The sequence below is a fragment of the Mirounga angustirostris genome, unplaced genomic scaffold (assembly GCF_029215605.1).
Source record: "Mirounga angustirostris isolate CCGP_5_RB_7025 unplaced genomic scaffold, mMirAng1.0.hap1 SCAF_7, whole genome shotgun sequence".
NCBI lineage: Eukaryota > Metazoa > Chordata > Mammalia > Carnivora > Phocidae > Mirounga > Mirounga angustirostris.
In genome coordinates, this window is record NW_026991715.1 from 94426250 (window position 1) to 94443686 (window position 17437).

Below are 17437 nucleotides of genomic sequence, written 5' to 3' on the forward strand. Positions count from 1 at the left end.
GGCTTCAAATTATTCTAGCGATATCTATTATTTAGAGTGGGGGCTGATTCTCAAGAGGAATTGTCTCAATGTCTGTTCTACCTTTAGCATGAGGTCTTCCCTTTGTGCTGTGCCTCAGACAGGATCTGTCTTAATGCTCTTGCAACTCTCCAGCAGTATTCCACTATTACATTATTACTTGTTACTTGACATTGGTTAGTCTGGTGATGGAAATGAGGGAGCGTGTTCTCTGTCATTTTGATTAGGTCTCAGAATTAAGCAGGCACTGTGTCTTTGGGTCTTGAGTGTATGGCCTTCTCAGGACTCCAGCCACGCCAGTAGCTGCTGTTCTGGGCACACTATAAATTCCTGTCCCTGCTCCCCAACTGGGGCTGCAATAGGTTTTCATTGGTTGCTCTTTTAAATATGTAAATTAGTACTTTTTTTCTTTTTTTTTCCAGAAGAGACATGGCAGAAGGGTTCAGGGGGAGTTTTGTGTCTCTCCCACTGTTGTTCCCTTCATGCTAGCCTGAACCTTGAAGGATGCTTTCTCAGGACTCTTGCCAGTACCTTTTTGGGGCAGAAGGGACAGTAGTGGGGTATGTGGAGAACAGTCTGCAAGGAGGTACAAAGTCCTCATGTATCTAAGGCCATCAGGGGCTCCACTTTCTCTTGGCAGCCCATACTCAGTCTCCATCAGTTCAACCACTCCAGCCCCATCACCTGAATGGTGTTGGCTGTGTTTGCGACAGGTAAAAAAGTGCTTGTGCTCCTCTCCTAGCAGGCACCTCTCTCTTCCTGGATTTTAGATTATATGGTTACTTTACAACCTTAGCTTTCTGACAGGCTCAAGGAGTCATAAACTTGCAGTTTGTCCAGCTTTTTTGTTGTTTTAAGGATGGGAGTATAGCTCCTTCAAGCTTTCTATAGCTCCAAACAGAAACTGGAGGTCTTCTGTTGTTTTCACTCCTAGAATTTGAAGGGAGAAATGAAGGGGGGGAAATCGGAGGGGGAGACGAACCATGAGAGACTATGGACTCTGAGAAACAAACTGAGGGTTCTAGACGGGAGGGGGGTGGGGGAATGGGTTAGCCTGGTGATGGGTATTAAAGAGGGCACGTACTGAATGGAGCACTGGGTGTTACACGCAAACAATGAATCACGGAACAGTACATCAAGAACTGATGATGTAATGTATGGTGATTAACATAATAAAATAAAAAAAATAGAATTTGAATCAAAAAGGTCTCCAAGGCAATCCAGTTCACTACTTTATTTTACAAATGAGAATACCTAAACTCTAAAAGGAAAGAAAGGACTTCTTTGGATATTTAGTGAGAGTCAGGGCAATTTTACCTATTTACACAGTGACTCCTTATATTGAGTTTTGGAGTGACATATAGGAAATCTTTTACATGTCTAGATTTCCTAGACGTGTAAAAAGTAAAAGAAGGATTAAAATGGATCATGAGGATCAGGTATAATATTAAGTTGAATACAGGGTATAGATAAAAAGGGGAGGGGGAGAGCTATCAAAATTTGTAAAAGCAGATTCTAAGGTTTCATGCAATGGAAGAGTTAGGCCATAAGTTGGTGCCACATTTTCAGATGTCCAAAATGAAAAAGAAAAGATTATTTTACAGTCTTTGCTATCTATAAGAGGAATATATACGCATTTCTTAAGCAAAGGGAAGCATATCCTGGTATTAAAATTTTTTTTTTTTAGATTTTTATTTATTTGAGAGAGAGAGAGCAAGAAAGCACAGCAGGGGGAGGGAGAGGGAGAAGCAGATGCCCTGCTGAGCAGGGAGCCCGCCGTGGGGGCTCGATCCCAGGACCCAGGGATCATGACCTGAGCCTAAGGCAGACACTCAACTGACTGGGCCATCCAGGCGCCCCTCCTAGTACTAAATTTTAAAAGGAATTTCTCTCCTGTGGCTTCCTATAGGGACCACTAAGAAATATGATGGGATCATACTCTTAACAGCACCTCTAAAGCAAATGCAATTATCAGGTTTTATACAAATGTTGGAGTTAGTCTTTGGATAGAAGTGTTCAGTCTTCATATCTAAACCTATTTTTATTCCACTATGCAGTTTAAAGTACAGCAATTCACTAGGATAGACTGCTATTACACAAATTATTAATGACCACTGGATCACTGGATCACTGGTTGACTCAGTTAATGTCAAAATAGGTATGGCTTATGTTACAAAATTCTTTCAGATTGGAAGGATTCTTATCAGTTTGTCCTATCATCCCATTTTAGATACGAAATAGATCATGATAGATACTTTGTAAAAAATAGAAGTACAGGCAAGTTAAATTCCTACTCAGTTTAAAAGGAAGTCTTTGAAAACCCAGGTAAGCTGACAAGGTATTTTCTCTTTAGGATGCTAGTGATGCCAATAATGGAACTTTACAGATATTTTTAAATAATTCATAGGAATTAGAAACATTAAAAAAGGAAAACAAAAGCCAGCCATAAGCCCTCCTGCACTGCTAACAATTTACTGGAGCGAACAAGGGTCAAAATCTATCTGGACAGAAAGACCAGGAGAAATGGTGAAGCAAAAGAAAACAAAGAGTTACCCTAGGGAGAAGATTTACCGCAACTGCTCCAGCTAGACAACTTCGCAGCTCCACATTTCAAGTCTATGATGACTTTTTATTTAAGTTTATACATCAAATGGAAAATTAATAATTTCCAAATTTCTAATTAACCACGGAAGGGGAGTGACCTAGAAAAGACCTAGGCAGGAAGTAATACATAACTATACATAAGAAAACATTTAAAGAAACTCCATTTGCACATGACTATGACTATAGATTAAAAACTCTGCTACAAAGACATTCTGAGCCTCACTTTAAAAGAGTTCTGACAGTCTCTGAAAAAATACAAGATTGGTTTTGGATACTGTTCAAGATGCGTCTTCTGAAAGTGCTGGGAAGACCACCTCTGTATAATACAATCTTACCTCAAATGGATCCTGCATTATGGCCCCAGGGGACAGAATTAGAGAGAGACTCCAGCTCTCGCTCTCTCTCTTTAAAAAAGAAAAAAGAAAAAAAAAAACAGGTGGGGAGATTTGAGTAAAATGAAAATTTTATATAAATATGTAAGTCTATTATACACAGACAGCTATTACAAATATGAACACCCAGTTAATATTCTTGGGCATCTTGACAGGGGAGAAAATAATTTCATTTCCCATTTGGCATTAGCTAACTCATGTTTGGAAAAAGTAAACATTTATTAATAATGCTCATATGAGAAAAATACTTCTATAAATTAAAGAGAAAGAATGTTACTTTGGATCTATAATCCTACAGTCTTTCAGTTGAAATGTTAGTTGATCTTAATGAGAGAAATTATTTGATCCAAGGATCAACTAAATGGAAATTAAGATGAACAAAAGTGCATAAAAACAAAATTAACTGTATATAGCAAATGCATGCCTCATAGCACCTGTCCTCACATGTAGAAAAGAACATCAGCCTTTGACTGATTATTTCTTTTTGACATGATTTATCACCCGGTATTCTTTAAACTTGATAAAGCAAATTAATCTTTGATTGCAGGCGGCACTGGAGGTTGCCATTAGTCATGTAGTTTGGTGAGGTTCCTTGTGTTTCATTTACCAGGCACACAGAAAGAGAGCCCAGAAGCAATTGCCTCAGCTTTGACTTCTTTCCCAATCCACCCAGGAGAAATGATCAAAGAATTCAATATACGGTATTTTAAATTACTTCTATAGAACTGACCAACAAAGGAAAAAAATTTTTCTCTTTACCCTATTTTTATAATTATTTTTTAACCAAGGACAAAGGAACAGTTACAACTTGTATTTCAACATTAACAACTCAAATAGACTTGTTTCTTTGTTGTTAGGACAAGGGGTGGAGGTGGGGATAATTAAAAATTGGTTTTGAAATCAGAATCTCAAGAAAGAAAGGACATTTGGAATCAACTATGCAGGAATACAGAAATAGCAAATACTTGAGATTGAAAAGATTCTTGCACCAAAACCATCGTTCCCATCTTTTACTGGAAAAGAAATATCTTCTAGATTAGTAAACATTCCATCCTAAAATATTATCCAGTTCTTTCTTTGTTTTTTTTTTTAAACAGTACAAAATGATCGGAAAACTGCCATGACTATTTTGGGCTTCCTATTTTAGAATTTAACATTAAAAGAGCATTAAATTGGCCTAATACTCACCATCACTCATTCTATTATCTTAGTGTGCAGAAGAAAGAGAAAGCTTATCTCATGAAATAACTACTAGGGAAGAAGGTCTGAGTTAGAACTTAGGGCTTTCAAATGCTTTTGGTCCATTCCTTAACTGACAATTGCCTATCAGAGACATTTTCCACAATTTCAAAAATACAGATTCTTCTATTATACTACCGTTAACAAACCATCACTTCATATATAATCTAATCATCTCAACAATCTATTTCTTCACTCTAGCCTAAAGTACAGGACTGAAAAGCTGATCCCTAAGAAAGGTGATAAATTAGGCCAAATATTAAATCTTCTAAAACTGTAGCAAAAACAATTTGAATAGAACACCAGAGAACTTAATAAACCTCCAATATTTATGATAGCCTCAATTTCCAATTAGCCTGCATGGAAGACATTTGTACACCTAAACAAGAGGAAGAGTTCTCTGTGTAGCCTAAACCCACCCTTTAAAAATCATTTATTCTTTTAGAAAGGAATCCAAAGAAAAATGAATGATCATTAATATCAAACTCCATTTAAGATTTATGCAATGTTTTCACTTTCAAAAAATATTTCATTAAAATTAACCAACTGAAGTAGGCCTAACATCATTGTTTCCAGCATTTAATTTTAGGTGATACCATCTGCTCACAGAACAAAATTCTGCAAGTGATCTAAATGTGCAAATAAAGGCATTACATGTGAGGATGCTTAAAAGACCTTTTTCTTAAATGAAACATAAGAGCAGTTCTCAAAGCACTGCAATGCACGGAAGCAAGCTCGAGTACAACAATGCTCTTTTTCAACAAAAGAACTGTTAATGTGCTTATTCCAGTGTTTGATGAATCACACTAACCAGGCTCCTGGTCATACACTTAAGCGCCAACTAGTAATGCAGTAACTAAGTTTCTGTTAATTTTCCTGCCATCTGTATATGAACTGAAGATTTGGAGTAGCCTACGTACACAGATATTCACAGACTGAGCAATAATACCATTGTTTGAAGCATTTATTAAAATAGTATCACAAAATATAATTTCCTAAAAACAATCCTCTATTTTCCTTCATCCGTTTGAAAGTTCATTGGAACTATTATTTTCTAAATAAACTGTAAAGAGTTAGGAATAAATCTTTACAAAACAATTGCATTAAAATGCACGAAACTGGCATATATTATCTCTAATTGCAAATAAAATGCATCAATTGGTTTGGCTAACTTAAGAAAGCTGGCAGGAATAATTAACTATAATATTCACAATAATCAGAGTTATGAGAACTGTGTATCTCTTTATTAGCAAATACTGTCAGATAGAAAGAAAATATATATGTAACTGTACATTATCTTTCTACATATATATATATATCCACATTATTATGTCCATGTTTTAACTCAGGTTATTAAAAGGCAAAAGCTCTAAAATTAATCCCATGAGTTATTTAATGAACAATTTAGTTCAAACATTTTCTTCTAGAATCATTATAAATTACTAATTTAGAAAATCAGAAAAACTATCAGAATAGAGTGATCAAAAGAACTTCAAATATGGATATTAAAACAAATTTTAATCTTGCCCCTGCATATGACTCAAAGAAAGGTAAAGTGAGAGAAACTTGCTCCGTAACAGGGATTTAAGCCTTTTTTCTTTTTTTAGAATAAAGGACGTTTCAAGAAGGAATAAATTCAGTATGACAATTAAAAGTATCTTTCCCTTTTTATTAACACTAGCTGTCACTTGTATGCTTATTTAAAGCATACAAGTTCACATATAACAACTTACTATATATATATGAATATACATTTACTGCTTGGCTCCATTGAGGAACTATAAATTTCATCTATTGAACATTAGCAAAAAATTACATGTGTTTATCATCTGGATTATTCTCAGATTAATAGAGATAAATGACAAAACATAATCAGTAGCAGCTCTGCAACTTAATCATTGCATCTGAGCTATAGGAAGCACTTAATTACTCTCATTTACTGGGTTCAATCTAATGAGAAAGCATTAGCCAAATGAAAAGAATGCAGTACAAACAAACAAAATAGTTATACCATCATTAAAAAGAAACTCTGACAGTGCAGGTGACAGCATAGGCAGGATAAATTACCATAATGTTCTAAATGCTGAGCTGTCAGCATGCTAATGCCATGATCAGATACCCTGGGAATCTCAGCACTATAGCTGTCAGAAACAGGTATCATAAATCACCTCTCTCTACTGTACTGCTCATTATCACAGCTATAGTATACATGTTTTTCAGCATACTTCAGTACAAATTTGAAGGCAACACTTACTCTTATGAGTGGGTCTGTTTACCCTCGCAGACACTGTAGACAATCCTTGCCTAATAAATGGATACTTTATTTTGCAATCATGAACTAAGGGATCTTAGAACATGATAGGCCTCTGCTTTAATTCATAAACCACTTGAACGAAGAGACTGCAAAAATAGCACATTTTCCCAAGCTATACAATACAGTAGCAGGGAGCTAGATAAATTAACATCATTCCATTTAAAGAAGTATCATTATTTGGAAGCTATTCCTGCATCTGGAAAACAATCGTAGCAGATACAAACTAGAACTACTTGCAATTCATAGGAACATTTAAGGAAACCACCAACAGAATGAAAAGGCAACCTATGGAATGGGAGAAAATATATGCAAATCATATATCTGATAAGAAGTTAATATCCAAAATATATAAAGAGCTCATACAACTCAACAGAAAAAAAAAAAACCCAACAGCAAACAATCTGATTTAAAAATGGGCAAAGGATCTGGTTAGATAATTTTCCAAGGAAAACATACAAATGTCCAACAGGTATATAAAAAGGTGCTCAACATCACTCATCATCAGGGAAACGCAAATCAAAACCACAATGAGATATCACCTCACATGTCTTAGAGTGCCTATTGTCAAAAAGATAAAAATAGTAAGTGTTGGCAAGGATGTGGAAAAAAGGAGCATTGTTGTGTTTGCTGTGCACTCTTGGTGGAAAAGTAAATTGGTGCAGTCACTCTGGAAAACAATATGGAGCTTCCTCAAAAAAATTAAAAATAGAACTACCATACAAGCCAGGAATTCTATTTCTAGGTATTTGTCCGAAAAAACCAAAATCACTATCTTGAAAAGACATCTGCACCCTGTGTTCATTGAAGCATTATTTACAATAGCCAAGACATAGAAATAACCTAATTGTCCACTGAGGAATGAACCATCAAGAAAATGCAGAGTGTGTGTGTGTGTGTGTGTGTGCGTATGTAATGGTGTCCTATATATATAATGTGGTATATATGTGATGTGATATATATATATATATATAATGGAATATCATTCAGCCATAAAAAAGAAGGAAATCCTGACATTTTCTACAACATGATGTGTGGACCTTGAAGGCAAATAAGTTAGAAAAAGACAAATAGTGTATGATCTCACACAAATGTAGAAGCTAAAATTAAAAAAAAAAAACACTTAAAACTCACGGATACAGAGAACAGACTGGAGGTTGCAGTGGGGAGAGGGGGAGGGTTGGGCAAAGTGGGTGAAGATGGTCAAGAAAAAAAAAGACATAATCTTAACACGTTTTAGGGATACTTTTTATTTTATAGAGAAAAAGACCTAGTATTTTTGAGAGCTTATTATATGTAATCTCACAATAGCCTTGTGGGTAAGTATTATTATTCTAGCTTTGGAGACAAGTAACCTGAGGATCTCAGAGTTTGAGAAACTTGCCCAAAGGCCACTAAGTGGTAGAACCATGTTTGAACCCAAGTCTGTATAATGGCAAACTGTATACCCTTATCACTGGTAGAGTTAGCGAAGGATTTTGGATAAAAAAAAAATCTAAGAACATATGAAACATGACAGATTTCTCAAAAATGTTGTATGAATAAAAACACGTATACTGTAAGTTCAGTATAAATGAAATCATATCAAACTGCTAATTTCCATTCACCAGAAGAAACAGCTAGAAGAGAAATTAGCTTTTCATCTTCACAACACACTTTGTCATACAATTGTGCCAAGGTAACAGATGCTTATGGTGATATATCTATATTCTCAAACTGGTTCTTACTAAAAAGCGTAAGATAGATTTAAGAAGTAAAATGGTTTTTCACATACACACACAGAGTATTTTTAAAGTATTTTGACTGAGTATAAAAACGCAAGGAAAAGAAAAAAATATTATGGTATATTCAGGAAGAAAAGCACAATTTCCAAAGAAAATAAAAATGATGAATGACATTTTTTTTATAATCTGTTTGAAGGCTCTCGTGCTTATTCCAAGAAAGGAATGGTGTTTCCTACTGACTTTTTGTATCCTGGTGGGGGGTAAGTGATGGAGGAGGAGAACAAGAATTGTTCTAATTCATTCAAAACATGAATTTAATTACGTTTAAACTTCAGTCAGTTTTACCTTGATGATTATATAGTTCTATCTATTATGTTGTAACCAGAATAACTTATTGATGTGAATTTAAGTACTTCCCTGATTTAGATATACAACAAAGCCTATGATTCTTTTTATTTATTTTTTATTTTTAAGATTTTATTTATTTGTCAGAGAGAGAGCACGTGCACAAGCAGGGGGAGCAGCAGGGGCAGAGGGAGAAGCAGGCTCCCTGCTGAGCAGGGAGCTGGATGCGGGACTCAATCCCAGGATCCCAGGGATCATGACTGGAGCTGAAGGCAGATGCTTAACCGACTGAGCCACCCAGGCGTTCCAATTCTTCCTTTTAAAAAGTAGAGCCCTGATGTCAAATAGATCCGCTTAATGCTCATTTTCTTTTCTTATGCTGCATAAAATAGTCTGTTTTTGTAGAACTTGATCCTTTTCTGGTTCTGTCTAATTTTACCCACATGATTCTGAAACATAATAATATGATTCACTTCTAGGGGCCTACTGTGTCCCAAGCACTTTACATATTATAAGACGAAAAATCCTACAAGCCCAGAGGGTGTCTTTGAACCCAGGTCAGTCTGGGACAAAGCTTGTATGATACTATCCATTGTATAATATTGTTTTCTGCCATGAGTTTTCACTTGCTTTCTTAGATTGCCATGGGAAGAAAACTCTCTATCACACTCATTTGTTTCTCTGACATAATTTTACAGAACTATTAACTGAAAAAGGCAGCTCTGGTGGCTACTGGCTAACTCAGCACTAGTAGATGTGGTTGGAGGTGGGGAGGAGAGTTCTGGAGGGGCTGAAGCAAGCTTTGGGTAGTGCACTCCATCACCTCCCCTGACTCCTAGATGGCGCTATGGGCTAGACTCCAGCGCCAGACTGGAGGAACTCAGAGATTGAGGGAAGGTTTGGGGCACAAGGAGGAGGAGGTGAAGGAAGGAAAACTCTCCTTTAAGTTAAAGCCCACACAGCTTTCCTTAACTATGAGCCAGCTATCTGAAATACCATCCGAATTAGGCACAAGCAGTGCTATATTTCATTTTTATAACAAAATGTGTGGCAATAGAATGCTATAATTGATTCCTATTGACCCACACTGTAATTTCAAAGGTGAAATGGATAAAATTTCATTTTTGTTTTGATTGATTCTCAGACACAAGAACCGCTAGGCTTGTAGCTTTACATTCTTCTATCCAACCCTCCCTCGTCCCCCTTTACCATCACTATGTGGTCAATGACTTAAAAAAAAAAAAACAAAACCCCAAAACAGAGGCACCTGGGTGGCTCAGCTGGTTAAGCATCAGACTCTTGATTTTGGCTCAGGTCATGATCTAAGGGCTGTGAGATGGAGCCCCTTGTTGGGGGTGGACCCAGAAGATTCTCTCTCTTCCTCCCCCCTCTGCTCCTCCCCCCTCTCTTCTAAAAAACAAACAAACACTCCAAACAAACCTCTATGACACAGAACAAGAGACTCTATGCTGGACAAGAGGGATAGATACATTTTCTTGAGGACTTCATCCACTAGTGTAGGAATCTAATCTCTTCAAACTAGGTTATAAAATCTCTGAGGAAGGGCCAAATAAATTAATTAATGTAAAGATGCAATAAGATCCGTTGAAATAATAAATTGGCAAATATGATATTCATTGTTATTTATGAATTTAGAGGGAAGAATTTTCATCTCTGAAATTCACTTTCAAACTTTTTTCTTGAAATTCACAGGCTAGTTAGTGACAGTGCTCGTGACTAGAATCTGCTCTGTGTAGATTCCAATGTTATCAACCTTATCATTCTCATGCTTGTCACCCTTCTCCCTCTCCTTTCACCCCTCATCACCATTTGATAAACATGAAGTTCTCAAGTCACCCCAGACACTCACTAAGTCCCTCTTCATAAGACTGGGGGAGGAACTTGTCCTTCCTATAGAGGGGGAAAAAAAAATCACAATATCTTCATTAGCCAATATTTTATTGAGCTTTCTTTCAGTAGTAAGTGGTGTTATAGAAAACATATTTTTAAAAAAATTTCCCCCAAATTAGCAATATGATATTTTCTTTTCTATGTATCTTCTTTGTCCCTTAATAGTAACAGAAAGCCATGAATGTTAAGTTTGTCTTCAATTCTCTCTAAAAGTCAATAAACTATCAATCCAGATGGCATTTAAAAATTCATATTAAAGTCATGATTTCATTGAAATGTACCTCTTTGTTCATGTCCATTTTACTGAGCCCCAAAATGATATAACCTGAATGATAATGGTAGGGTGCAAATGCTATCCTAGTTAGCTTCACACTGCATACCCCAAAAGATGTTAGCTAGTCTTAGGTCCTACTAGCTCTCATTTCATTAGAATAAAATTTATAGCAGTAAAAACTAGCAGGTTTTAAAAGATTTTAAATTTTGTTCCTGGGCAAACTATCACCTATGTCCAGGCTAATGGTATTCACCATACAGGAGTCCCAAATCCCTTTGACCATGAAACACTAGTATAGCTTGTTGGAATACCGTTAGGTTGAGCACTAGGTATGTAAGTAAGGTAGACCCATAAAACACTCCCACCTGCAAAAATTAAACTAAAACCTCTTCTCCCAGCATAAATGGGGTAATTCATTATAATACATGGATATGTAAAATCTATACCTATATGTTCTTCGACCTTCTAAGAAATTTAGGATATTGTTCTCTTTTAATGATCATATGTGCAACTCAACTTGGAAATAAATTTTGTGTTACAGTGAACATTTTCCTGGGTCCATTACATAAATAAAGCAGACCATATCATCTCATTTTATCTCGAGGGAGATTAGATAAAGAACATGTAGTCATGGTTTTAAAAAATACTTTAGCATTGTATTAGATCTGAACAATCTCTATTTTCATAGTGGAAAGAAGATGTTATTACTAATTAAATTATACTCATATAAAATAGGCTATGACTTTTTATTCACATAAAATCAATGGCAAACATCATAAAGAATAAGGAAGATGTTATTTCTGATAAATTTTATACCAGTTTGGAAAAAATATTTTCTATTTGTTTTCTGTTCTATTTCTCCCATCTAACATAACCAAGCCTACAGCTGGTCTGTCTCTCCAGTACTTAAACACAGAATCTGGTATATGCTTAGTAACTGTCAAATGAAAGCAATACACAGTTCCTTTAAAAACCATTTAGTGTGTCTGTACTATACTATGCTTCTGAAATGCTGAAAAATATACAATTGATGAATCCTATTTAGAACACTCAGCCACTTCATTATTTAAGAAAGAGAACAGAATATTCTTGTGACTGGATAAACTTCTGGAGGTGGTGACATACTAGTTGCAATACCAGTCATATGCTAAAGTAAAACATTTAAACACAATCTGCTTTAATTATGATGTAATTCTTTTCATGTATTTAATAAAAATTAACTCTGTAAATCTGACTCAAGTACACCAGAATCATATTCTGATATTCTGTACTGTAAACTCTTTGAAAAGGCAAACTGGATCAGGAATATACAAGGGGTCTCAGCATTTTTAAAAATTTTTTATTTGAGGGGCAGAGCAAGATGGCAGAGGAGTAGGAGACCTGGATTTCGTCTCCTCTCAGGAATTCAGCTGGATAGGGATCAAACCATTCTGAACACCTACAAACTCAACAGGAGATCGAAGAAAGGAATAGCAACAACTCTCTGACCAGAAAAGTGACCACTTTCTGGAAGGTAGGACGTGCGGAGAAGTGAATCCGAGGCGATATTCGGGAGGATAGACGGCGGGGGAGGGGCCTCCGTCGGCCGCTTCTGGCAAGTGACAGAGCCAGGGAGCACAAAATCGGAACTTTTAGAAGTCTGCTCCACTGAGGGACGTTGCTCCAGTGGCTAAGTGGGGGGTGGAACCCTCGCGGGACAGTGTGGTCTCAGGACCACAGAAAGACCGGGGGTGCCTGAGTGTGGCAGAGCTCCCAGGTATCAGAGCGGGGAAGCCGCCTGCAGAGAGGGAGCCCAGGTGCGGGCTCTCAGCTCCAGGTTGTCCTAAACCGTGATCCACGGCACAGTCGGGACCCAACAAGTGGCAGATCCGGGGACATTCCCCTTCCTCCCCCAGGAGGAGCGGCACGGGAGGGCACCGCAGGGATCTGCTGGGTTTGGAGGCTCCACGCGGGGTCGGGTGCCAGAGATAGAAATGCTCGGTCACAGGCCGGGTGAGCACGGCGTGTGGCCGGAGACTGGGGAGACGGGAGTGACTGACTGCTTTTCTCTGCGGGCTCACTGAGGAGCAGGGCCCCCAGTTCTCGGCTCCTCCAGGACGGAGACTGGGAGGCCGCCATTTTCACTCTCATCCTCCAAAGCCCTACGGAAAGCCTGCAGGGAACAAAAAGTCCCGAGAGCAAACCTGAGCAGATTACTTAACCCAGACCGGCAAGGGCGGGGCAATTCCACCTCCGGCAAAGACATTTGGGAACCACGGCAACAGGCCCCTCCCCCAGAAGATCAGTGAGAACAGCCAGCCAACACCTAGTTGACCGATCAATGAGAACAGCAGAACTCCAGGGCCAGAGGAATATTGCACATAGAATCCATGGCTTTTTTACCATGATTCTGTAGTCTTTCAAAGTTAATTTTTTTTTTGAATTTTTCTCTTTCCCTTTTTCAACCAACATCTTATCAATCCCTTTTTTAAAAAACATTTTTATTTTTCATTTTTAGAGTCATATTCTATCCCTTCATAGTAGTTACCCTTATTTTTGGCATATATATATAAGTTGTTCTCTCTTTAAAATTTTGAGATACAGTTTCTTCTAACAGATGAAAATATACCCTAAATCTCTAGTGTATGGCTTTGTTCAACTCTCCTGCCTGATCACATTCTCTCCCTTTTTTTTTTTAAATCCTTTCTTTTTTCAAACAACTTCTTACCAGTTCCTTTTATGAAATTTTTTATAATTTTCATCTTTACAGTCATATTCCATCCCTTCATCATATCAGCACTTATTTTTGTACATATGTAAGTTTTTCTTTCTTTAAAATTTTGGGAGGCACTTTCTTCTAACAGACCAAAATACACCTAAAATCTAGTGTGTGGCACTGATCTATGCACCAGCCTGATCACATATGATCATATTCTGTTTTTTTTTGTTTTGCTCTGTTTTTGTTTATTTTTATCTTTTTTTTTCTTTTCTTTTTTCTTTCTTTCCCTTTCTTTTCCCCTGGCTTCAGGTCTTTTCTGATTTGTTTAGAGTATATTTTCTGGGGACATTGTTACCCTGTTAGCATTTTGTTCTCTCATTCATCTATTCTCCTCTGGACAAAATGACAAGATGGAAAAAATCACCTCAACAAAAAGAACAAAAGGTAGTACCGACTGCCAGGGACCTACTCAATATGGACACTAGTACGATGTCGGATCTAGAGTTCAGAATCATGACTTTAAAGATACTAGCTGGGCTTGAAGAAAGCATGGAAGATATTAGAGAAACCCTTTCTGGAGAAATAAAAGAAATAAAATCTAACCAAGTCGAAATCAAAAAGGCTATTAATGAGGTGCAATAAAAAATGGGGGCGCTAACTGCTAGGATAAATGAGGCAGAAGAGACAATCAGTGATATAGAAGACCAAATGATGGAAAATAAAGAAGCTGAGAAAAAGAGAGATAAACAACTACTAGATCACGAGGGCAGAATTCGAGAGATAAGCGATACCATAAGACGAAACAACATTAGAATAATTGGGATCCCAGAAGAAGAAGAAAGAGAGAGAGGGGCAGAAGGTATACTGGAGCAAATTATAGCACAGAATTTCCCTAATTTGGGGAGGGAAACAGGCATCAAAATCCAGGAGGCACAGAGAGCCCCTCTCAAAATCAATAAAAAGAGGTCAACACCCCGACATCTAATAGTAAAACTTACAAGTCTCAGAGACAAAGAGAAAATCCTGAAAGCAGCTCGGGAGAAGAGATCTGTACACTACAATGGTAGAAACATTAGAATGGCAACAGACCTATCCACAGAGACCTGGCAGGCCAGAAAGGACAGGCAGGATATATTCAGAGCACTAAACGAGAAAAATATGCAGCCAAGAATACTATATCCAGATCGGCTGTCATTGAAAATAGAAGGAGAGATAAAAAGCTTCCAGGACAAACAAAAACTAAAGGAATTTGCAAACACAAAACCAGCCCTACAAGAAATACTGAAAGGGGTCCTCTAAGCAAAGAGAGAGCCTAAAAGCAACATAGACCGGAAAGGAACACAGACAATATACGGTTACAGTCACCTTACAGGCAATACAATGGCACTAAATTCCTATCTTTCAATAGTTACCCTGAATGTAAATGGGCTAAATGCCCCAATCAAAAGACACAGGCTATCAGATTGGATTAAAAAACAAGACCCATCAATATGCTGTCTGCAAGAGACTCATTTTAGACCCAAAGACACCCCCAGATTGAAAGTGAGGGGGTGGAAAACCATTTACCATGCTAATGGACACCAAAAGAAAGCTGCAGTGGCAATCCTTATATCAGACAAATTAGATTTTAAACCAAAGACTGTAATAAGAGTTGAGGAAGGACACTATATCCTACTTAAAGGGTCTATTCAACAAGAAGATCTAACAATTGTAAATATCTATGCCCCTAACATGGGAGCAGCCAATTATATAAGGCAATTAATAACAAAAGCAAAGAAACACATTGACAACAATACAATAATAATGGGGGACTTTAACACCCCCCTCACTGAAAGGGACAGATCATCTAAGCAAAAGATCAACAAGGAAATAAAGACTTTAAATGACACACTGGACCAAATGGACTTCACAGACATATTCAGAACATTCCATCCCAAAGCAATGGAATACACATTCTTCTCTAGTGCCCATGGAACATTCTCCAGAATAGATCACATCCTAGGTCACAAATCAGGTCTCAACCGGTACCAAAAGATTGGGATCATTCCCTGCCTATTTTCAGACCACAATGATTTGAAACTAGAACTCAATCACAAGAGGAAAGTCAGAAAGAACTCAAATACATGGAGGCTAAAGAGCATCCTACTAAAGAATGAATGGGTCAACCAGGAAATTAAAGAAGAATTAAAAAAATTCATGGAAACCAATGAAAATGAAAACACAACTGTTCAAAATCTTTGGGATGCAGCAAAGGCAGTCCTAAGAGGAAAGCATATAGCAATACAAGCCTTTCTCAAGAAACAAGAAAGGTCTCAAGTACACAACCTAACTACCCCTAAAGGAGCTGGAGAAAGAACAGCAAATAAAGCCTAAACCCAGCAGGAAAAGAGAAATAATAAAGACCAGAGCAGAAATCAATGAAATAGAAACCAAAAGAACAGTAGAATAGATCAACGAAACTAGGAGCTGGTTCTTTGAAAGAATTAACAAGAGATAAACCCCTGGCCAGACTTACCAAAAAGAAAAGAGAAATGACCCAAATCAACAAAATCATGAATGAAAGAGGAGAGATCACAACCAACACCAAAGAAATACAAACAATTATAAGAACATATTATGAGCAACTCTATGCCAGCAAATTAGATAACCTAGAAGAAATGGATGCATTCCTAGAGATGTATCAACTACCAAAACTGAACCAGGAAGAAATAGAAAACCTGAACAGACCTATAACCACTAAGGAAATTGAAGCAGTAATCAAAAATCTCCCAAAAAACAAAAGCCCAGGGCCAGATGGCTTCCCAGGGGAATTCTACCAAACATTTAAAGAAGAATTAATACCTATTCTTCTGAAACTGTTCCAAAAAATAGAAATGGAGGGAAAACTTCCAAACTCGTTTTATGAGGCCACCATTACCTTGATCCCAAAACCAGGCAAAGACCCCATCAAAAACGAGAATTACAGACCAATATCCTTGATGAACATGGATGCAAAAATTCTCACCAAAATACTAGCCAATAGGATCCAACAGTACATTAAAAGGATTATTCACCACGACCAAGTGGGATTTATCCCTGGGCTGCAAGGTTGGCTCAACATCCACAAATCAATCAACATGATACAATACATTAACAAAAGAAAGAACAAGAATCATATGATCCTCTCAATAGATGCAGAAAAAGCATTTGACAAAGTACAGCATCCTTTCTTGATCAAAACTCTTCAGAGTGTAGGGATAGAGGGTACATTCCTCAATATCATAAAAGCCATCTATGAAAAACCTACAGTGAATATCATTCTCAATGGGGAAAAACTGAGAGCTTTCCCCCTAAGGTCAGGAACGCGGCAGGGATGTCCACTATCACCACTACTATTCAACATAGTATTAGAAGTCCTAGCCACAGCAATCAGACAACAAAAAGAAATCAAAGGCATCCAAATCGGCAAAGAGGAAGTCAAACTCTCACTGTTTGCAGATGATATGATACTTTATGTGGAAAACCCAAAGACTCCACCCCAAAACTGCTAGAACTCATACAGGAATTCAGTAAAGTGGCAGGATATAAAATCAATGCACGGAAATCAGTGGCATTCCTATACACCAACAACAAGACAGAAGAAAGAGAAATTAAGGAGTCAATCCCATTTACAATTGCACCCAAAACCATAAGATACCTAGGAATAAGTCTAACCAAAGAGGCAAAGGATCTGTACTCAGAAAACTATAAAATACTCATGAAAGAAATTGAGGAAGACACAAAGAAATGGAAAAACGTTCCATGCTCATGGATTGGAAGAACAAATATTGTGAAGATGTCAATGCTACCTAGAGCAATCTACACATTCAATGCAATCCCCATCAAAATACCATCCACTTTTTTCAAAGAAACGGAACAAATCATCCTAAAATTTGTATGGAA

The 17437-nt window shown here is 37.3% G+C and overlaps 1 protein-coding gene across 8 annotated transcripts in view; it reads right to left on the minus strand.

The window, feature by feature from the left end:
• The window catches only part of RANBP17 (RAN binding protein 17), a 323809-nt gene that overhangs the window by 130884 nt on the left and 175488 nt on the right, over nucleotides 1-17437 (minus strand). For 6 of the 8 annotated variants that reach the window (XR_010413224.1, XM_064596582.1, XM_064596579.1 and 3 more), the window contains one exon: nucleotides 2958-3026. The exons of the other annotated variants lie outside the window; for them this stretch is intronic. Coding sequence is in view for 5 of the 6 variants with exons in the window: in XM_064596582.1 (XP_064452652.1) it covers nucleotides 2958-3026 (69 nt within the window). In the remaining variant the exon portion in view is untranslated. The remainder of the gene's footprint in view (nucleotides 1-2957; nucleotides 3027-17437) is intronic. 8 annotated transcript variants of the gene reach the window in all.